The sequence below is a fragment of the Cebidichthys violaceus genome, unplaced genomic scaffold, assembly GCF_023349555.1.
Source record: "Cebidichthys violaceus isolate CVI_PGR_0920_01 unplaced genomic scaffold, fCebVio1.0.p SCAF_87, whole genome shotgun sequence".
In the NCBI taxonomy this organism is placed as follows: Eukaryota; Metazoa; Chordata; class Actinopteri; order Perciformes; family Stichaeidae; genus Cebidichthys; species Cebidichthys violaceus.
The window spans coordinates 252,020-275,618 of NW_027176972.1; the positions used below are offsets into that span (position 1 = coordinate 252,020).

Genomic DNA, 23,599 nt, shown 5'->3' on the forward strand with positions numbered 1-23,599 from the left:
CATCAGTCAAGTGCTGAACAGAACTAAGTCAGAGTTCTAGCTAACATATACTCACAGCCACTCTCCTGCCTCTGCTCTGGCTGCAAATGACTCCGGGCAGACCACTGTAGCAGGAAATTACTTTTCACAATACAGATATAGTGTATGAAGATGTCCGTTAAGTATTTCGAGCGCCACTGTGCGACGCCGAACCCGGATTTGAGAAAAGTCTCAAAGCTCTGGCCGTTGTACAGAAATGAAGAGAACAGTATTGTGCATGCCTCTGTGATAGTAAGGCAACTAAGTGGCATTTCCCCCTCTTTTAGAGTGGATCCTGGAAACATTTGGTAATAATAGTAGCTCGTAATAAAAAAAAGGATCAAATGCCCTTCTGAGTGCTTTGCTCAGTAAGATGTCAGGAGCAACACGGTATTGAAATATAATACTTTGAGCAGAGAGGTTTTACGGTAATTTTATTTTAATGAGCAGCGAGGTAAATAAAGATTTAGCTCACCCCATCGTGTGCTCATCTGCTCAAGATCCATATGCGCTGTATAGCCGGCGGCGTGTAGCGCGTGACGCCTTGAGCTCTAAAGCCCTGCAGCTTCAGAACTCGTTTTACAGATGTGCTGTTGGTAGTCTGTCACTGGTTTTTAATCTAGCGTTACACCCTCGAGGGTCTCTTTGTCCTCTGCTAATTATGAGAATAAAGTCAAAATTGTGAGACGGGGGAAAAAAAAAAAAAAAGGTTAAGTCCCTTATCTATGATCCTCTTCCTCCCGCGGCTCACCGGATGAACACGGTCTAATGCCGACCTCTCCTGCCCTTCTAAGACCTTTTGTTGACCTTTTTTCCCTGTCATTTCACTTTATCACAGCTGTCGCCACGAGGTGAGGATTTCGTCAGCTCGCAGTCCCACATGGGACGGGGTATTATGTGGCGACAGGTTCTGGTGTGGCGCAGCAGAAATTCATATAAAGTGGAAAGACGGATGTGTCCTCTTCTGAAGAAATAGTCAGTCTTTGACGGGTAAAAGTCTCTCAGATGATCCACAATGACTTTTTTTTTGTTCCTCGGAGCCTTTTTGGGGTTAAACACTTCCCAAAATAGAAAGTAAATAGGATCAATGATGCTCAGACTGTCCCAGACAGTCTTATTCATGATTTGATCTCGGGTGCTTTGTGTCGACAGTTTGTGTTATTTCACATGTTTAAGGACATTTAGTGTTCCCATCCTACCTTGTAAATGTTGTCGTCAGACTAAACTTCTTAATGCACAAACTGTCCGTTCTTTTCCAGATTCACACGGTGACTCGTGACATTTTTTTTTTTTTATAAGTGAATGGAATTCTCTCTGAATACCAAAAAAAAAAAAAAGACACCTTCCTCAGCCGAAGAGCTGACAAATGATCAAACACGACAGCGACGCATGCACGAGCTTATTGCCTGCCGTTCTGTATGACAAACATAACTAGCGTGCGGAGATCAATGAGAGGTGACAGATTAGGTTATCTTACCTCCGCAGCGTATCAAAGTGACACCGCTCATTACATGCTCTCAAGGTGTTCTCTCTAAACGTACCTGATGAACGGCCCCCGCAGCCCCCCCCCCCCCGCTGGTCCGCCTGGATCACGGTTCAGTTATGTCGTTTTTAATAAGCGTGCGTTTTGGCAGTCGGTGCAACAACAAAAAAAAAAGGGTCTCCTTGAGGGGTTTCTCGGATACCTCCCAATTTCACCGACGTCGTTCCTCTGCTTTAACGCTTATAATGCAATAGTTTAACTGACAAAAAACAGGGTCAGATGAGAGAGAAAAGGGGTAAAAGAGTGTGATACGAATTATTGTTATTATTTCCGTGAGTTGTAATTGTTGCTGTCTGTTCACCGATTTCAAGAGGGAGATCAACGACGTCTCTTTCTTCCCACATCGCGGACGTTCATGAAGGTGCACACGTTACGTATTGGAGGGACTGTTGCATTTGGACTGCATTCGTTCATAAATGGGGTGTATGTTTATATGCAGTGTACGTAATATATCGCTCACAGTTTAATGTAAAACCACAATCTGTTGTGGTTTTACATTTGGTCTTAATCTCTTTAATGGGGGAGTGTGTGTCCGTGATTTGATTTTTTTTTTTTTTTGTAGAGCTCGGTAAAAGGTCAGTTTTCAAAATTGAATTTTAGCAGTTATATTATTTCTTTCTCATCGTTCAATAGGTTGTTACAGTACCAGTGGAAATGTGATACATGTAGCCGTAGCTTAAGGTAGACGCGTGCAGCTAAAGTTAAATTAAGTTGTCAAATTAACACAACTTTTTCAATTAGTGTAGGAAGTGTAGGTCTTCTGGGCTTTTATCCTTTAAACTAATTAAATATACTGTTCAGTATTGTGTCGACATGAAATGTTTTGTATTCATTTTCTATATGTATCTGATACGGAGTTAGTCGAAGGAGCCATCGTCTCATGTCAGAGACGTGTTTACCTTTTTAAATCAGCAACCATTGCAGATGTGAAGCACAAAACATCGAAACAAAACAATTTCAAAAAGTATTCTCTATAATGTCATTTTAGTTATTAATTGTAATTTGGCCAGCGTGTGAGTGTACGTGTGTGTGTGTGTGTGTGTGTGTGTGTGTGTGTGTGTGTGTGTGTGTGTGTGTGAGAGTACGTGTCTTCTATAAACCGGTGGGCCGTTGTCCTTCTTTTCTTCTTGAGCTGGTGAGCCGACAGAGGTCACAGTCAGAGACACTGTGACATTTACAGCTCAGAGGCTCATGGAGACTCCCTGCTGTACCTGGCAGTCTGTGATTACCTCAGGACCAAGCATGCCAGCGAACAGAGGGGTGTCCAACAAATGTAGAAAGAAGAGAATCGCAACTGTTGTGAACGTCCCTCAGGAGAGGTGTGACTCGACTGAAACGAACAGATTATGATAGGTATGGAAAGGTTGTCTAAGGAGAGCAGATTGACCTCAGAGAATGGTCAAAGTAACGTTATGTTGATGATATTGCGGAGCTTTTTTTTTCCTGTCTCCTGTGGAAATTCAAAAATAATTGAATGATAAACATTGCTCCGGGCAACAAGCGATACCTAAATCAGATATATTGTTGGTTTTATATCTCAGGAAATGGTGTCCAAATGTCGTTACACGTCAGATGGAGAGGGTTGTTTCAGCTCTGGCAAAGAGCAGGAGGGGGTAGTGAGGAAGACGAGAGAGAAGGTAGAAACGAGAGTGGGTGAGATGGGCCAGGCTGGGAGAGGGTAAGGTCAAGCTGTGCGTCTGAGTGTTTATGCTAAGAGCTGGATAATTGCTTACCGCTGTGAAACATGCTACAGAGGAAATGAGAAGGAACATGAGAAGGAGGAGGGGGAAGCGCGCTGAGATACTCCAGAGGTTGATACTAGTTGGCTCCTCAGACCTTGGAGATAGGGCGAGATGTTCGGTCGTCCGTGAGGGACCTCGGGAGTAGAGCCGCCGCTCCTTTTGTCGTGGAAAGGAGCCGGTCGAGGTGGTTTCGGGCATCTGGTGAGGATGCCACCCGGGCGCCTCTCTTAAGGAGGTGTTCCAGGCACGAACCAGCTGGGAGGAGACCCCTAGAGGGAGGGCCCGGGAACCAGGTGGAGGGACTATATCTCCAAACTGGTCCTGGGAGCGCCTCGGGATTCCCCCCCCCCCAGTCAGAGCTGGCTGATGTGGCACCGGGAAAAGGGAAGTTTGGGGGGGGGGTCCACCTGAAGATGAGAGATGAGAGACTAGTTGGCTCCTCTTTCCTCTTTTATCTCGTGCTGCCTCTCCTCTCATTCACTTTTTGAATCCACTCCTTTGTCTCTCTTTGACCTCTTCTGTCCTACAGGTCAGTGGTGTCCCACTTTGTTTTCTCTCTGCACAGAGAAACTTAAGTTTTGTGGTCCAACTTTTGATGTAGTCTGCCAGACCCCCCCCCCCCCCCCCCCCCCCCACACACACACACACACACACACACACACACACAATTTGCACAATTTCCCACTTAACTTGTTGAACAACTTCCTGCCTGCATTTTCTGTTTTCTGTTTATGTCATCATCTGGAAAAACGGCGTGGTTAAGCGCCTAGCTGGAGGCGAGTTATTGGCGCTCAACCCTACAATCTTTCAGTCTCAAGTAGCGTTTTTTTATTTAAATATTCATTGTTGTGTCTGACTTCAGTCTCTGAAAACACTCCACCCTATTTCTTATCGGTTATGAACACTTCAGCCAAAAAAAAAAAAAACCGCTTTCCTCTTCAGCATTTAAGTCACACAAATGCATCTTCACACAGTTCAATTAACAGGCAACGCTGACAGCCGCAGTTCATCCGATGAATTCTAATCCCGCAACTTCAGAGGCTGCAATTAACACTAATTGCACAGCAGACCACCGAAGCCCCCCCAGCAGAATGAATGTGTTTTGTCTGCGATATTGAATTCTCCTCATTCCTAGATTGTGGCATCCAAGGTTTCAGAGGTCCTGGGCAACCAGGAAAGTGTGTGTGTGTGTGTGCGTCTGTGTGTGCATGTGTGTGTGTGTGTGTGTGTGTGTGTGTGTGCCTCCTGACTGTGTGTGTGAGCTGTTGATGTGTCACCCTGAGGTCAAGTGGATAGTGCTACAATCTCCCAAATGCAATTAGGAAGTGGCCGGCTCTTTCTGAAAGAGCCCAGTGAGACGGTGATGAATTGCTCCTGCATGTCTCTCTTTAACTGACTGTGAGCCTGCTGTGACTGCGCCGGTCAACAAATGCATGTACCCATGCGCGCACACACACACACACACACACACACACACACACACACACACACAAGCGTTGTGTGAAAACTAGCCTGTTGCATTTCGGACTAGAAGAAATCAATGGAGCTAGTTATTTCTTTACAGTTTGTGTTTTTGACAATGTTCGGTCTTTGAAAAACCTTTTAGGAGATATTGTTGCTGTTCTAGCTTGATTCTGAAGAACTCTATGAAGTATTTGAACGCTGCCTGAAGGCCGTACCTGATTTATGTCAATAAAGTACCGTATGCATTTGTTGCTATTCAAAGAGTTGGAGACTATATTTACCTCCAATTCTTATAGCATGACTTTTCGAATCGATTAACTTTGCTTCTGTAATTGTGTCTCCGATATGAAGTCGTGGAGTGTAGATTTATTAAGACGTGCACGGGAGGAAACAAATCTGTAGAGGCACCGCTGACATTTGGAAAGTTCTCCTCGAGTTAACTGCCTGTTATCGTGTCCTCGTCAACCTTAAGACAGAACAGAGACGATCCCAATTAAAGCCAACAGGAGGAAAGGCTTAGTGGAAGGCCGTGAAGCCTCACTTCTTTTTATCCTCCTCTTCCTCTTCCTCTTCCTCTTCCTCTTCCTCTTCCTCTTCCTACCTCGCTCACTAAACTAGAAGTGCAAAAGTAAAGGGGGGGGGCCGTTCAGTCATTTTTACATTTGAAATAAAACCAAATTCAGTATAAAATAGATGTACTGTCCATTATAAAAACAGAACAAATCAATACAAAATGTTCTCTCGAAAATATTTTTTTGTTTATGCAATTATGAGAAAAAAATTCTGTAAAATACTTAGATTACAATTTCACATAGTCCACATCTATAATGTAATGCACACAATCAAAAGACTTCATAGATTCATTTAAATACATGTTTTTTGATAGTTCTCACTGATTAATCTGTACTGATTAATACATCTAGCCACTTTATGAATGATGGCATATTTGACTTTTTAAGGACCAGCCGTTTCATTCTCATGTCGAGCTTTGGGAAACAGATTTTTACTCAAATTCAAATTGCATTACACTGAAACATTAATGCACAGACGAGTGTTTGTTTAGATTCATATGCAGTTGCATTGCATTGCACTGTTCAATCATACCTCATCAAACTAACTCGGTGCACGAGGAACAGCAGGAGCCAAAGTCCATAAGATCTCCGTCTGAGGCTGCCGTGACAACGCAAACATATTCAGTCAGTCTGGAGAAAGTTTTGAAGCTGGGAGAAGTTGCTTCTCATCGTCTAAATGTTCTTTCTTCTTGAGGAGTTATCGGGTGCAGCTGCAGTGAGACTTATAGCCCCCCCTTGTTTGCTCACACGCAGCCATGTGCTGCACTTGCCACCGGGGGTATTTAGAGCTTCATGGTGGAAATCTCTTACGTCTACAATGAAAAGTACAAAAGATTAAACCGGGGGGGAAAAAAACACACACAAACCTCACCAACGATCCGGTGACATTTTAGAACTGCGAAATTTCCCAAAATATTTTTGGAATATAAGGAAGACTTGTTTAACAGAATCTTAATATCTTCAATATACGGTAATCTGAGACACTGTAATGAAGCCCTTTACCCTCAAAGTCATTTTTTTTCTCCTTTTTATCCATTGTGTGTATTTCTGGAGCTCAGGTGCGTAACGAGCAGTGTGTGTGTGTGTGTGTGTGTGTGTGTGTGTGTGTGTGTGTGGAATTCATTTATCAGCGTGTGAACTCAATAATGTATATTGTGCATGCATGTGTTTGCGTGTGCGGTTAGGGTGTATCTGTGTGTCACTGGGATGAAGGGTAATCCAGTGATTAATTAAACAAGAGAAACAGGGGGTGGAGGGGGGGGGGGGGGGGGGGGGGGGGGGGGGGAGTGTGGTCTCAGTACTGAGGGCAGGAGAGTGAAGGAATCAGGGCTTAAAACCGCCTGATACTCTGTCTGCTTAGAAACTCTCTTTAATCAAGGTCTTACAGCTCCCCACACACACACACACACACACACACACACACATATATATATACGGTCAGATCGTGATGCTGAAGCTTTTCATGTCTAATGCTCTACACAGAGACAGACATTCGGTCACAGACACAACAGATGGAGTCACAACAGCATTTGATTAAGAAGAGGAATTAACATGATTGAATTTCCTCTTTCTCTGTCGAGGCTCACTGGAGGATTTCAGGACTTCAGAAACTCTTCTGCTGATATTTTCTTGTGCAGGTCACAGGCTCGCGGTCCTGACGCAAGGTGACACATCCCGCGGCAACTACTAACATCTAAAGAGGACGGATGTTTCCTGTTGTCGTACTTCAATTAGTAAAGGATTTGCTCCTCACTCCAGATGTACATTATTTTCTTTTTTTCGCCCCTTTTTTTCCCCGACTCATGTTACCCGTGGGTCACATTATTGGACAGCATGACACATTCTCTCATTTTCATGCTGATGAGACACAAACGCGCCTCTCCTGTAACCCACAGGACTGAAGCAGCCTGTCTGTTTTACATAATTGTCTTCTTGGCATCGGGGGGGGGGGGGGGGGGGGGGGGGGGGATCGCCCCAAAACCTCCAGATGAAGAGAGCAATTTAAATCACAGGTTCTGACCCCAGTTTGTCTTTTTTTTATTCTGTATACTTGGTCTTGCTTGCATTTTTAATGAGCATGTTGGCATAGTTATAGTGTGGGCTCTTTCTTTTTTTTTGCTGCCCGGTGAGATAAGGCTCTGTCATCTCAACACAGTTATTCGTGGCCTTTTTCACACCCTGTTGAGGTTTTACCTGCATGTCACGTCATCTCCACAGTGTGTCAGAATATCAGTATTTGCCATTTTGTGCACTGGGTCGGTACATTTTGGCGCTGATTGTGAAATGACTGACAACACCTGCGTGACAGAGCTCCAAGGGTTAACCCCACGGGTCTGAAGAATGACCTTAATAAAGTGTTAGTTTAGCCTTTCTTTGCAGTTAGAGCTGAGCTCACTGATAATAAAGTTGATTTGATGTTTTTTTTTTTTTTTTTATCAAATATCTTTCACGTAGAAAGTTGGTTTCTTCTGGATAATTACTCAAGTTGTTGAAATGCGATGAAGCGCTTTGAACAATATCGTACACAACATTAAATATGCATGCCACCACAAACAACATGTTTCAGAAAAAATGTGCATTATATATTGGGCAACAACAATCAGTGTCGGAACCCTCATTCATTCATTCATTCATTCATTTCTTTTTGATCTGAAAAGTGTAACGTCATTAATATTATTGATATTATTATAATGAACCACTTTGGTTCCATTTGACACGATCATTTTACTCAAATTACAAACACAACAACGTGCTCACACAAAGTGAGCGAGTCGTCACGACAACCAAAGTGATACGAATTTAAAGTATACCAGCACACACGCACGCGCACACACACACACACACACACACACACACACACACACACACACACACACACGACACTATCTGTGCAGCTGGCCTTCAGGAAGATATGGGAAGCTGATTCAGCCAGTTGGACTTACACATTATTTGACATTAACACCCCTTTAAAAACATGGATATTAAAAGTCACGTGTACGCAATTGTTAAATAAAGTCATTTAATAAACTAGAAAGAAATGAAATGCTCCGTCAACAACTGTGTCTCAGGGAATGGATACGTTTGTCTCGCCTCCGTTTGACAACGTGTTAGTTGTGGAGTATTTTCATCTTGTCCTTTTTTTTCCATTATATTACCAATTTAACGTCCCGTGAAATACATGTTCCCCGACAGCTTGACATTTTCTGTCGACGTAGTTTACGCCGCTCAAGCTTTCTGCGCATCTATTTTAGATGAATGTTATTAGCGAATCATTTTTTCGCTGACTCTTCCACTTTACTCTCAATCGGCCAATGCAACAAGGCCAACTTCTCCCCAAAAGCAGTAATCTATGAATTTTACTTTGAAAGCCCTCGTGACGTATAGGCCGAAGGATTAGACTTCACTTCGTCCGGACGCCACGCCGGGGTGAAATCGTAGCGTTCCCTCTGGTCGGAGCTGGTGAGAAGCAAACGAAGCGGCGGGAAAGAAAGTGTGTGTGTGTGTGTGTGTGTGTGTGTGTGTGTGTGTGTGTGTGTGTGTGTGTGTGTGTGTGTGTGTGTGCGTAAAGAGCACATTTGCTGACACAGTTGGAATCCATCTGAAATTTCTGTCATTTCTATTTACATATACATTGGCACATCACATTCCTCCTCCTCCTCCTCCTCATCTCTCTCTCTCTCTCTCTCTCTCTCTCTCTCTCTTCCCCTCCTCTTCTTTTCGCTCTCTCCATCCTTCCTCCACTCCATGACTCTGCGACGTTCTCCGGTAAAATGTAATCCTGAAAAATGAATTTGCCACAACAAATGGAGCGGAAAATGGATTTGCATCCATCCCCAAACTGTTAGGTGGAAGTACCTTTTACTGCTCCCCAACACTAAGTCAAAGTTTATGCATGTGTATTATAACCAGTGGCGTTTTCAAACCAGGTTCCTCTCCCTTTGGTCCCAAGACCGTGCTTATCACCTTTCTACCACCACCCGCTGTGTTTAGTAGTATGTTTCTATACTAACTGAACCCATCACGTGCCGCAGCCATATTGGAGACATTTTAAATCTTGATAACAAACCTTCAACCAGCCTCAAAGAGGATCTACCCTTGAAGCCCGCTGTTGCTCGGCATCGTCATAATTTAACCAAGAAGGGAAAAAAAAAAAAAAAGTTGAATCAGGTTAAAAGGAAGTCAGAGAGAGAGAGAGAGAGAAAAAGAGAGAGTAAAATAAAAGACTTTTGCACATGACGGTGGGGTATTAAGACAAGGGGGAGGGGGGGGGGGGACAGAAGTGGAGAGAGGGAACTTTGTCTTTGTGTCTGTCAGTGGGCTTTGAGCATGCAGGGAGGGTTCCCTTGGCGGGGGAAGCTTTTTGTTGCCGCTGTGTCCCACTATGTTCTGAGAGATATCAGCCAGCAGAGGGTCAGAGCGCTGCAGCTTTTTTTTTTTTTTGGTTCCCTGTTCCCAAGGAGATTTTCCAAAATCCCTGAAATGAACACTTGTGCAGAGGATGAACTCCACGAACGACTCACAACCAGATCTACACACAGAAACACACACACACACACACAGACACACACACACACAAGCGTTAGACAAGCGTTTGGCGGTGCCTATGGTAGAGCGCTCTGCGGACGCGACAATTTTCTCAATCTTTTGGTTTGAGCTTTCAGTTTGACACGTATCAGAAATGAGTTTTCTCCTCAACACACCCCAGGAGCTGTGGACTGTGTGTGGGGTTTGTTTTTTTTTTGTGAGCAGTGCTGACAAAGATCGTTGTGTCCAGAAATGAGACTCGGACTAAAGTTTGAAGTGAGACCAGCGCTGTCAGCGAACTGTCAGCGTTGTGTGTTGTTTAGCTCATCACCCATTGTTTCATTGCACGTCCTATTGTCCGTTAGCCACGGGTTTGAGACAATCACAGGGAGACAAAACAAAGCTTTTATAAAAGCTTTTACCAGCAAAGGAGAAACGAGTGAATGATTATTCCAGATTAGTTCAGTTATTGAAAATGTTTCCCCGTGTTTGTTTTAATAATGTTTGCTCAAGCGGCGTCGATCGGAGATGAAGTGCAGCGTCAGACTGTGTTCCTCACGCAGTGTGATCGTTGTTATGCCGACTGCCTCCCATATTAATCATCCTCAGTGTCAACATGTTCAGCCTCTGTAGGGGAACAGACATATTGAAGCCCGTAATATTTTCTCTTCAGAACTATCCTCTTTTACTCTGGAGGCGAAGATTAGGGATAATCTAGACGTCGGACTGATACACTAACTCCTGAAATTGTCAAAAAGTGGAATTTCTTTGATATGAACTTGATGTTTGTGTCTCCCCCTCTCTCTGAATATCTTCACACTGTTTTTGTCTTGCCTCCGTTTTTGGCACAAAAGGAGAATAAAGAAGTTTTCTCACACAAATTGCTGCCGATGAAGAAATCTAGCATGGATCCCTGCGTAGAACGCTAAAATAACGGTGTTGTCTCCGTTACTGTAAAAAAAATAAAACATCCAGTGATTTCTGCATCTTTCCATGTCTTTCTTAGGGGAGATTTGTGCCTTTAGGATCTATGGTCAGGACGCTCCGTTTGAGGCGGTGGTGTTGAATCGCACATCGGGAGAGGGAGTCCTGCGGGCCAGCGGCCCTGTGGACTGCGAGAGCCAGAAAGAGTATACCTTCATAATCCAGGCCTACGACTGCGGGGCCGGACCCAGCGGGGCCGACTGGAAGAAGTCCCACAAGTGAGTCCACCGGTCTCAATGTCTGTTCATTGTTTGTGGGTGGATTTGGCTTTTTCTGTGTTCTGTCCCGGTTTACTAAGAGTGAGAGACGTCGCTCAGTGAAGACCGAACTTTGGTTTCTATTGATGTTTCTGAAGGCAACTTAGCTATCAGACATCTGAAAAATCTCCAAATACGAGAACGCCATCCTGTCTTTAATATACGGTATGTGGACAGTACATGTTTCCACATTATTAGAATACGGTATGAGCAAACAAATTATAGAATTCAATCCTTTTTTTACAACAACAAACCACTTAACAGACAAAAATATGTTTCGCAAAATAACGGGAATATGTTACAGTATATTGTATATTACACTTGACTTGCAACAAATTATGTTTGTCTGAAGCTTAAAATGTTCATTTGTGTTTGACAACATTTTACACATTGTGACCTCAAGCATCCATCGACTGCTTGACATGTTTGTATCTCTGAAACGTTCTTTGTGCGGGATAGAAACCCCGTTGTGAAAATGGTAATTGTCGGACCCTTTATAAAGCTGTCAAACGCTGCTAATTATTATGTATCTGTGCATGATTCACTTGTTTGGCTGTGGGAGTAATTCTGACTTAAAGTGGGCGGACAAAGTAAAAAAAAATAAATTAAAATATTTACTCAAAAGGTACAAAGGCAGCTGCATTAATTACTCATATTAAGTTCTCAAAAAAAAACGCATGAGAAACAAAGAGAAACTTTCACAAGTTGAGCCTCATCAACTCTATTATAGAGGGCATTACACCGACGGTAGTGGTGCACTTTCTACCTGCTTCATACAAATGAATACTTGAGTGTCTGAAATATGAAGTGATATGATGCTTATTGATCTCAAATCATTTACAAGAGTTGTCAGAAGTGATTTGTTCACCTGTGGTTTCAGGACCCTGCTTTAGGGAGGACTGGGTTGGAAGTTATGATTTCTGAGTTTGTCCTCTTAGGCAAAGATTACAACTATATCATTGTATTACAATACAATAAACCCTCCCTTTTTAAATCGATTTTTAAGTTAGGTGTTTAAGCGAAAAATAGAACACCTTTATATTTTACACCAACGGCTCAAAATAGTGAGGAAAAAATACCGTAAATCTACGATTAGATGCTGTTTTCTACTGTAAGTTCTCTTCTTTCGTTCCTTATTTTCGCTTTTCCCCAAGATGTCTCAGTACGTCTCAGCTGAGAGTCCTGTTCTCAGGATATGTCCCCCTAATGGCCCATCAATGCTAAGTGTGTCTGCGTGTGTGTGTGTGTGTGTGTGTGTGTGTGTGTGTGTGTGTGTGTGTGTGTGTGTGTGTGTGTGTGTGTGTGTGTGTGTGCGGCAGCGCTATGTGAGCGAGATTGACAGGCGGGCAGAGCGGCGCGGACAGCAGCAAATCAAACCCTCTGGTCCTTCAGTCGGAGACGAGGAGCTTTCGAAAAAATAGGCTGCAGCGGGCTTTGGTACTAAAAGGAAGAAGAACAGAGATAAATTTATCAGCTCTGAGATCTGTGATGAATTTCACCCGCGGATGATGAATGACAAGAAGTGTACGTGTGTGAGAGTGTGACATTATCACAGCGTGACATTCTAAATAGGCCTCATTAGGCTAATGTTATTAATTAGCCAGATGTGCTTCTTCAGATGCACCGCGAGTTGTTGTCAGCGAAGGTCACCGGGAGGGAAAAAAAATGGAATGATATGATCTGAATGATTGCTCCATTTATATACTTAAGTGCACAAACGTTATCAGAGTGTATAGTTCATAATATCGCTTTCTTCCAGCAGATGAGGTTCGGTCTGCATGTGTGTGTTTGCATCAGACTATAGGGAAGGAGGTAGTGAAGTAGTACCAGCTAGTACCTTAAAACACAATGTGGCTTTGCAGGATCTGCTGTTCGATGAGCCTGACGATGACGGCATCTTTTCCTTCTCTTCATTCTCCCATCCTCCATCTCTTCTTTCGCTTCCATCGATCATTTCCACTCCACTTTTCTTTGCGTCCTTCCTGCTGTGCTCCCTCCCTCCCTCCCTCCTTGCTCCCTCTTTCTTTCTTTCTTTCTTTCATCCCTTCCTCCGCTCAGGGCGGTGGTTCACATCCAGGTGGATGATGTCAATGAGTTCTGCCCCGTGTTTCGGGAGCCACTGTACAAGGCATCGGTAACCGAGGGCAAAATCTACGACAGCATTTTGCAGGTATTTAGATATTATATACTAAAGATAGTATGATGTAGTCAGCATCATTGTTGCATTGTTACAATCAAACCTGACTTATACATGTGCAGTTTATAGTCTATTTAGTGTTGGTCAAGAACTGACAAGTTGTAATTTGCAGGTGGAAGCTTGGGACCAAGACTGTTCACCGCAGTACAGCCAGATCTGCAACTATGAGATCGTCACCGCAGGGACGCCATTTGCAATAGACCGCAATGGTAAGTGCATTTACGTGTGTGTGTGTGTGTGTGTGTGTGTGTGTGTGTGTGTGTGTGTGTGTGTGTGTGTGTGAATCTGGCTTGGCTGAATGAGAGACTGGACTGTAGTTCTAAATGATGTGATTAGGTGTGAAGTATGTGTCATTGTGAGAGGGGAAACTAGGAGAGCACAGCGAGGGTCCGTTTGTGTGCCTGGAGGCTTTGTTCTTGTTCTTTTATTAGATTCAAATACATTGAAGGGACACACACACACACACACACACACACACACACACACAGGTCATCTTTAAAGGTTCTCTATGCAACATTCAGAGCATTGATATAGCAGCAAAACAACTATTTGCCGTGTAAAGATATGGCGGAGTAACGTCTACCTGAGCAAATACAGAAGTCGCTCTCCCTCTGTTTGTGTTGTAATCCCAGCTTCCCTGTGCTTCGTTGACATAGCCGGGCCCGGCTGTGTGTGCCTTTTTAGTGCATGTGAGTGCATAGTGAGCGCATGTGAGCGCATGTGAGCGCATGTGAGCGCATGTGAGCGCATGTGAGCGCGCCACGCTGGGTTAGCTCATGGCAGCCGCTCTGCAATGTTCTCGTGCCGATGGCCATTCTCCAGTTCCTCTCTCTCACCCCCCCCTCCAAGAAGACACTGTTAGCTCTGACAGCACTGTTAGCCGCCGTCATGTAGAGGTCATTCACAGGTACGCTCTGAATTACATATCGAGCGTCTTTGAACCGCAATTTTTAAGCCAACATGGATGAGAAGTCCTTCAGTGCAGCAGTTTACTAAATCTCATCTTGTGTGTGTGTGTGTGTGTGTGTGTGGGGGGGGGGGGGGGGTTGCTTTCTCAACCGAAACAAATTAGTGTGAAGGCTGTTATTTTAAGGATCATTTACTTGGAATTATTTCAACGATGAATAAAATACTATCCGGAGTGACTCGGGGTTTGTTGGTGGTGGAAGATGAGAGATTGTGTTGATTTACAAGCTGCTGTAAAAGATGTATTTAATGTGTGTGGAGTGCATTAGGCACCGTCCCGGTCGTCATTTTATGGACGTACACCCAACAACAGATGAATATGAATACTCTTCTCGAAACTAGTGGCTGATTCTTCTTTTTGTTGCAATCATGTTGTGATCCTCGAAGTGGATTTTTCGTATCGTAGCTCAAACGTTACTCACCAAAGATGCATCTTTAGTTTTTGACAGCTTCCTTCTTTCATTTCTTTTTTTAAGTTTCCTTTTGTTTGTTTGTGGCTTTTACACCAGTCCTCGTCTACTGGGGCAGAGTGCTTCTTTTACTTTTTTCTTCTTCTGATTGAGAGCTATTCTGAGCACATCTGCCTATATAAAATCACAGCTTTTGGATTTGCACTGCCTCCTCGCTGAGCTGATCTGAGTGCAGCGTAATCTAGACTGACGAGAGACTGGAGGGCTTTGTGTGTGTGTGTGTGTGTGTGTGTGTGTGTGTGTGTGTGTGTGTGTGTGTGTGTGTGTGTGTGTGTGTGTGTGTGTGTGTGTTGATTTCTACCAATAGATCAGACAGAAGCACACATCTTTATTATTTCTTAACATTGTGTCTCTTTCTTTCTCTCTCAGGGTCATATTTATTATTTTGTCTTCTATTTTTTTTCTTTTTCTTCTCTCAGTGTATTTTACAGTCGTCATTTGATTTGAACTTCTCTCAGGCACAATAATATTGTTTGGATGGAAACTCAAACACACAGGGAAGCGGTTCCACCCACTTTATAGAGCAACGTAATTGTGTGCACTGAGGGAAGTGCGATGAGATTAACATACTGAAGTAAATAGACTGTACTGCAGCATGTGGCTCTGATTCAAGTGCACTGAAATGAAAGCAGACAGTGAATTAAGAATGGAGAAGAACACTATACCTGAGTTCAGATGTGGTTGTTTGCACCGTGGCTACAGGCAAACCGAGCTCCGGTGAAACATCCCTTTGCTATGTTTTGATGTCTATGCACTGTGCCTAGATCCAACACAATTCAAAATGTATAGTAGCCACATATAACACATGCAGGGTTGGTGAAATCCGATGTGTGTAACGTGTAGACACACCTGCAATCCAGGACACCTTTTCATCCTCACACATACGCTGCATATTTACCACATCGAGGGCTGAGCGGCTCGTATTTTTGGAACATAATTAAATGAAATACCTTGCTGAGACTATAGTGAGTGCTGTGCCGACCCAGATGTACTGCATTTCTTTTTGTGTTTATACCTTGGGAATGCGTGTTTGTATCCGCCGGCTACCGGTAAGCGGCGCTCTCTGGTGCCGCGAGTGAGATGTCTCACAGTAAGCAACATTCGTCACGTAAGAAGTCATTATGCAACCGTGTTCACGAGTTGAGTAGTACTCCTTGTGACAAGCTGAACTTCACGTCTGTAATTGGTGTCCCTTTTAATAAACTTAATCTGGAGATTAAGAAAAATCCTAATACAGATGGGCACCGTGGATCCCCAGAGAGGGAGACGTCAAAATTAAAGTGAAACGTCGTCTTACCTGTTGAAAAAGGTGGTTGAAATCCGGCTCCTGAACTGTCGCCGTTGTTTACACCGGCTGTGGTTTAACAGTCGCTGTAGGAGATGTTTGTTTGACTCTGACCTCGTCGCCTTTCTTCCTCTTGACATTTTAAGATCGTCTCTTTTCTGCCGTGCTCTGAACCGATCGCCGCTCGCTAGAACTCCTCTCCTCTGGCCTCCCCTCCTCTCGCCCTCGTTTCATCTTTTCTGCTCTGCTCTCCGACGGCAACCGGAGTGACAGCCGAAGCCTCCAGATGCAAACCAACAAAAAATAGCCTCGGTTGTCCTCGTATGTTCCGTCGACCGACTGTGAACGACGCGATAGGAAACATCTTCGCGTCGCTTTCGAAGCCTTGCTGTTTATCTTTAGGAACGTCCGGATCCGTCTCCCGCATATAAAGGACGCGTTTTGATCGTCATCTGTAAAATAATTCCGAATAAAGAATCTCGTGTTGTTTCTTTGTGATGCACCAGCAGCTGACTCTGTTTAAAGAGACTGTGAACCGCACGGCTGCATTGTTCAAAATGTAGCTCGGTCAGTGAAACATACTCTAGGATTTGTTTGCGAGCAGTCTTCCTGCTTCCTGGGGTGTAATCCCTAGTGAATCGATACGGCCGTAATATTTTTCCTCACACTTTGTCGGGCTCCTCAAAACATGTAGAGGGGACGTGGGTGAAGACCCCTGCAGACCCCTGGTAGTCCCATGCACTTAGGGCTTAAAAGCATCCAATATAAAAAACAATGTCAAGGAATCAATGAAATACAAAAGAGTCTCTGTCTTCTCCTCTCTCTCTCTCTCTAAGTCTGTGTTTGTTTGTGCGTGTTGTCTACCTCTGACAAATAGCCAACCCCCCGAAACCTTGGTGGCTACAGTTGAGCGGTCTTCACTCCACCCGGGGGGCCGCTCTCGTGAGGCGAGACGAGCGGGGTTTACCGCACCTTTATTTTAAACTTTGGACTCATCTGCTCTCATAAAACCGGCTCACATGCCCGCTAGTATTTCATTCCTGCAAAGCTAACACGCTCTAGCAAGTTCTTTGGAATACGAAAACAGTCAAACGAAGGAGCTGCTGCAATCAGCGCTCTGGTTGATATGAAGTCACCGTCCCTTCAGGGTCCCAAAAAAAGTAATATTACAACTAAGTTCGCTAAAAACAGGTTCTACTAGGTAGCAAATGAAGTGTTATGGTGACACATGCAATCGTCTTTGAGACATAAGATTGATGCGTGGATGACATATTTTGTAGTTCTTTCTCAGTAATTCTCAATAAGAAGCAGTTATAATGCTGCGTATTTCTTCGTAACACATTACTACGTAAAGGCGCTGTGAGCGTTGCTTTGTGTTTGAACTGGTTTTGATGCAGTCTCAGTGGAACACACGATGCTTCCAAATGACCTGCATAAGTAGATCTGACAGCAGGAGAGAAGATTGGCTGGTTGTTGTTGTTGTTGTTGTTGCTTGTCGACTGGGTCGGATTCTCAGATGAAATCACGCGGGAGAGGCTCCGATTTTCAAATGCAACACAAGGTTACTGGACCTTCAGTTTCCAGTAAAAGGCTGCAATAAAAACACACAGTTATGTTTTGTTTTCAAAGGAGCACTTTTTTTTTTCTTTTTTCTTTTTTTTAATGCAAAGTCAGTTTCAATTACTGCTCAGCTGGAAGTGTTTTCTTGCTCTATTATTGTCAAACAAGCCTAACCATTCTTCACTTTATCAGTAAATTATATTTCCTCTCTCTGTGTGTGTGTGTGTGTGTGTGTGTGTGTGTGTGTGTGTGTGTGTGTGTGTGTGTGTGTGTGTGTGTGTGTGTGCGTCCTTTAGGAAACATCAGAAACACAGAGCGGCTGAGCTACGACAAGCAGCAGAGCTACAAGATCATGGTGACGGCCTTTGACTGTGGTCAGAAGAGAGCAAAGGAGGACGTGGCGGTGAATATTGATGTCAAGCCTGTCTGCAAACCCGGATGGCAAGGTCAGAGCTAAAGAAGCAGCCACCGGAATATCGTCACAATGCATTCATTTGCCTTGGGATAATTGGCAGCGTATACGTATTCCTACGCCGGCTATAATGTTTAAACGTACTTAAATGTAACGCAACACTACCTGAATTGGAGCAGACGGTGCAGTATTTTAGCATATCCTTTCCCTCGAGGGAATTCTATCTCATTTCAGAATGAACGTCTCTCGAGGAAATCAGAGGACCTGAACAAAAAACCTCCAGAGGGAAAGTTGACTGGAGTGTGTGTGTATGTGTGTGTGTGTGTGTGTGTGTGTGTGTGTGTGTGTGTGTGTGTGTGTTTTTCCCTTTCTTTTCGTTCCTCCTTTAACATGCTAGCAGCTTGGCATTCGAGTCAGCCCGTCTCCCCTGCTGCTTCACCTGTCAGCGCTGACAGCGTCTCAGGAGTCAAGCTCACACAGGAACGAAAGAGGGAGACAGGCCGAGATAAGACGGGGGGGGGGGGGGGGGGGGGGGGGGGGGAGAGAAAGAAAGAGATCAACAAAGAGCCCCGTAGGGGAGGAAAGAGAGGAATAAACTTAGAGTGAAGGATTTTTTTACATTCTTCAAAATATTGCCGGCTAGTTAGAAAACCCCAATCTGCTGCAAAGCTGTGCTTCATTATACGAAAGCATGTTTTCTTAAACATCACGAGTAAATAGTGCTGGTTTAAATCCACGACCAAATCCACCTAACAGTCTCATTCATTCCCATCTTCTTATTATAAAGCTCCAAGAGCAACTGAGCCAGGGGTGATTCAAAACAACTGCAGTTTATTCATGAACAAAATACAGTGAGACCATGTGGAGGATACGTCATTTTCAAGTTGTTGTTTTTAAGCCTTTAGTACAGACAGGGAAGGAAGGAGAGAGAGAGAGAGATACAACAAATAATAAGTCATATGTACAAAATCTGTATCGCTACAAACTTTAAAAACATTATATATGCGCCGTGGCATGGAGTTAGATCCGTTTGTTTCCAATAATTAAGACAATAATACTGTGCATTAAATAATGGATTTCATCTCATCCATTATTTTCATCTAAACACCGAGACGATCGCCAAAGTTGTGCGTCCATTTTGAGATCATTTTGAGAGTATCTTTGGTTCTTCTGTTGCCTGGAACAACATACGGTTCAAATACTCCTATATTTCAAATACGACTATAATTGTGGGAAAAAAAAAAAATTACATCTGACCAAGCCTAATGTTAGAAAAGAAATCCATTAAGTGCAAAGAGAGCACTTACTGAAAATGATGAGAATGCCAGTTGTTTAGGCTTTAGGGACACTCATTGAGGGAAATGTCAGCGCACATCACTGAGGTGAGAGAGAGAGAGAGAGAGAGAGAGAGAGAGAGAGAGAGAGAGTCTGATGTTGAGAAAGTTGTCTGAAATGTCATTCAGCTTTTTTTTTTCTGGTAACGTCATCTCCATGTGCAGCAGAGCTCAGAGGAGCCACCGCTTTTGGCGCAGCAGGCCGAACAAAAAGAAAATCATTTAGGAATAGAAGGGAAACGTGCAAAACTCCCGACGGCGCTCCGGGTCCGTCTATCCACTCTGAGCGTTAGAATCGCAAAGCAACACTTTCTATCTCGCCCTCATCAATGTTGCATGAATCTTTGCGATTTGCCTCATAAAGAAAAGGGCCGTACTGCGTAATCCTGTTGTAAAACCATTAACCCATAGCAGCGTAATGCCTTGGATAAAACATCAAGTCTTTTGTACTCAACCTTATATATTGTCCGTGTGTAAAGGTCAGCAGTTCTTCTACGGCTCTTTTTTGGGTGGAGAAGGCTCCCCGGCATATATTACGGCTAAATACGTCTCGCTCCACCTCACTTCTCACTCCTCACTCCTCCTCGCCTACCTGATGTCAGTTTGTTTTTCTTGTTGTCTCAGGATTCATGATATCATATTCTGTAGGCTTGGAAAGAGTTGCCAGGTGTCCACCTACACACACACCTACACACACACACACACACACACACACACACACACATATTCAGTTGTGCTGGTGAATCCGTTTCACCAACAACGATTCAAAAAGGTTTTCGTACATCGAGGCGAGATGTAAACCCCTGGGTGATGAAAGTATAACACCTGGCAACAGGACTGACAGTTACAAGGTCAGCACCTTTTTTCTACCACGCCTGTCATGTTACCGGCTCGTTCGCTCTCCTTTTGACTTGATGCGGGGGGAGGGGGGGGGGGGGGGGGGGGGAGGGGGGGCAAGAAATCACGGAGAAAGTCTCAAAACCAGTGTGGCTAGCCGTTCCTTCATTCAAGACCCACGCGCTCATTAAGAAACGACGACGGAAACGGCAACAATGTTAGCGACAAGACAGACGGCGAACAGTATTTAAAGATGGAAATATGCTAAAATAGTTGTTTATCACTTGAAATACAAGTAATTATACATGCTATGAATGAGGTAACATTTGAATTCGATGTTTCCTCGAAAGATTTCGTCGTTCTCGTCAAATGCTCCTTAAAAACAATAAAGAATGTTGAGATCTCAGACCAGCGAACTACATCTTGAGGGGTGAGACTGACTTAGACATCAGGTATCATTTCACTACATTAACAATGACTCAATGTGTAGTTTATTTCTTCTTCTTCTTCTTCTGGATTTCTTGGAACCATTGTGATACCAGGTGACCTGTGCTCGTATAACGTATGACACCAGTTACATAACTAAATGAAAAATACCAATGTTGATCGTTAAAGGTTGGAGCAAGCGGGTGGACTATGAGCCGGGGACTGGAAGCAGGCAGCTGTTTCCCAAGATGCACATAGAGACGTGTGGAGGTCCTCTGTCTGGCGTGAAGGCGATGTTGGAGCTGCAGACCAATCACATCGGGAAGGGCTGTGATCGGGAAACGTACTCCGAGAAGTCTCTGCAAAAACTCTGTGGTGAGTGGAGAGGAAGAGGAAGAGGAAGAGGAAGAAGAGTAGTGAGGTACTATTTACGAGTCGGGGACTATGAGAGAGCAAAGGGGAGTAATAATAATGTCAGACAAGGAAAAATGTAATTCAAAGAAGAAATTACCTCCTGACATCTTAGCCTCAGCTGTGTATTAATATGCCAATCTCCGTTGTGCCATTTCAATCCTTGAGACTAATTTGAAATAATTGGTTTTTTTATTATTATTTAATTCCCAAAACGTCATCATTTTTGCTCGCCGTGGTTTTGCACTTTTGCACTGTGACGCTGTACAAACCGAATGTTTCTGTTGAGGAATTAGAATTCAAATTACAGATGTGTGCAACAGTGATCATTTTCAGTACGTTTCCCTTTTTGACACTTGATTTGCAATTTTGTCGATACGTCACACAAGCCGCTGATTTGCAGATGCGAGTTGTTGATTATGCTGTGTCTCGTTAATCAACGGTTTGTTTCTCAAAATATGCGTTCAAATTGCCATATTGCTTTTGCTTATGAGTGAGGGGGATACAGCAGAGGGCCAGTATATACAGTACAGGGTTGCAAAAGTAAGTTTGCACGAACACTAGGTCGTGATCTGATCCGTGCCGACTTCTGTCGCTCGGAGAAATCACGCAGGGAAAAAGAGAAGCGGTTTTCCCTGCAGCTTGATGCTCAGCGTTGTACCTTGTGATTGACACATCCAGGTGCGGCGTCAGGCAGCACCGACCTCCTCCCCGCCCCCGGCCCTTCCGCAAACTGGACGGCATCTCTGCTGACCGACAGCAGCCGCGACAGCGACCTCATCTACAGATTCGACGGACATCAGGCCGCTAATGTTCCGGATCACGTGGTGCCCCAAAACCTGACGGACCAGTTCACCATAGCAACGTGGATGAAACACGGGCCCAGTCCAGGACTCAGGGCCGAGAAGGAAACCTTGCTGTGCAACTCTGACAAGACGGGTGAGGAAACCAAGACGTATATCTTAAGAAGTACATTCCCATCGTCTAACTGACGCGTTAGAGAGCTTTAATAACAAATTATCATTGAGTTTATATGAATTATCCTATATTTTTTAGAAACATTGGCGCTCTACTGGAAACTACTTAAATTCTGATGTTCCTTTTACCGAAACTTACTTCAAACTATGAACATAACCTAATCAAAAACATCCGTTTCAACAAAATAACAAGATAGATAAGCCATGACAGAGGCCCACAACGGCAAGTGTCTTTGAAAGTTAAAAACAAGTTCCCCACTACACATCTGAACCGAGCTGCCTGAACTGTGTAATTAAGCAAGCCATCTGCACATTGCATGCTCTCACAATGCTCTCACAGATGGCTTATTAGCTTACGAAATGTGTGGTCTGATCTTGTAATGCAAAAAAAAAAAAACTGCAGAGCGGTTCGTGTTAAACCATCAGAATCTTAGAAACCAATTTTTTTTTTTTTTTTTATCCATTGCAACTTTTTTGGCTTTAGTAAAGGATATGAACGGCACCAGAAGGCTCAGCGCGAAGGCCAGATCACCACCACTGTGGTGGAAACAGGCCCGTGTATTGTATCCTGTCAACCGTCTCGGCTGAGCCTGGTGACATCAAAGATGGGAGATACAGAAAAAAGGATGGTGATTATTATGAAGTCCCAGTGAAACAGAAGTTTCAGTGTCTTTATCTTCTGTACTGAGCGTTCCCCAGAGAAACAGAATATTACATCTGATGCGTAGCTGCAGAGGACCGAGGCTCCGCTCGTCTCCCTTGTTGCTGAAAAGTTGCACGTTGATTGATGGATGAATGTCACCATATAATTGGTCGAAATTGGTTGCTGCTATAGCTTATGCAAGCATGTTTTGTTTTACGAGAAGAGAAGATGATTGGATTTTGATATAAAAATACGAAGAAATCATTTTTTGGGGGGGGAAAAAGAATTTGCACAATATGACCAAGGATGTGTTCTAAAAGGGCTAAAAAGGCATCGTTCATCTCGAGCTTTGCATCTTATAGAAGAATCAGAATGTCAACTTTATGCTTATTCTTATTCTAAATCCTGCATCCCTTATTGTTTTTTTTATATTTGCATTCAAGAGTTCACGCTGTGAAAGATTTTAGTGCTGCAGAGAAAATGTAAAACACCATTTTCAAATTGTAGAATTGCAAAAAAAACAAAAATGGGGAAAGCTTTGTATCGACTTTATTATTACAAACTGAGTGTTCTTAAATGTGACTTGACGTCGTTTTGAAGCGCTGTGTGGGTGAGAAATGACAAACATCTGTTTCCAGTTGAGAACACTAAAGAAAGGAGGCAAGCGGCAGCTCATCACTGCCGGGTCGTATTCAGAGGAGAATCTGTTGCAGACCTGACATCTCATCCCGCCTCAAGCTGATTCATTTTATAAAAGCGGAGCAAGTGGGACTCACCTGTTATTGCCATCTCACACAGAAACCAGTTGATAATCACAAAGCAGACATGCAGTCTTTCAGTCACACTGACAGTTTGATGCACAGAAACCCGTCTGAGGAAGCTGAAAAGAGTCGAGTCGTTCACACACACGCTGTGCTTCTCTGACTTTTTGTATGACTCCAGAAAGAAATCAATAAAAGAAAACCAAAGGAGCAGAT

General features: G+C 43.7%; 1 protein-coding gene across 1 annotated transcript in view; it reads left to right on the forward strand.

Annotated features, from left to right (window-relative positions):
- clstn2a (calsyntenin 2a) overlaps positions 1-23,599 on the forward strand; it is a 119,279-nt gene that overhangs the window by 69,698 nt on the left and 25,982 nt on the right. Inside the window, exons 3-8 of the mRNA XM_068702632.1 lie at positions 10,870-11,065; positions 13,163-13,274; positions 13,414-13,510; positions 17,879-18,028; positions 20,781-20,966; positions 21,684-21,941. Of these exons, the coding sequence (XP_068558733.1) occupies positions 10,870-11,065; positions 13,163-13,274; positions 13,414-13,510; positions 17,879-18,028; positions 20,781-20,966; positions 21,684-21,941 (999 nt within the window). The remainder of the gene's footprint in view (positions 1-10,869; positions 11,066-13,162; positions 13,275-13,413; positions 13,511-17,878; positions 18,029-20,780; positions 20,967-21,683; positions 21,942-23,599) is intronic.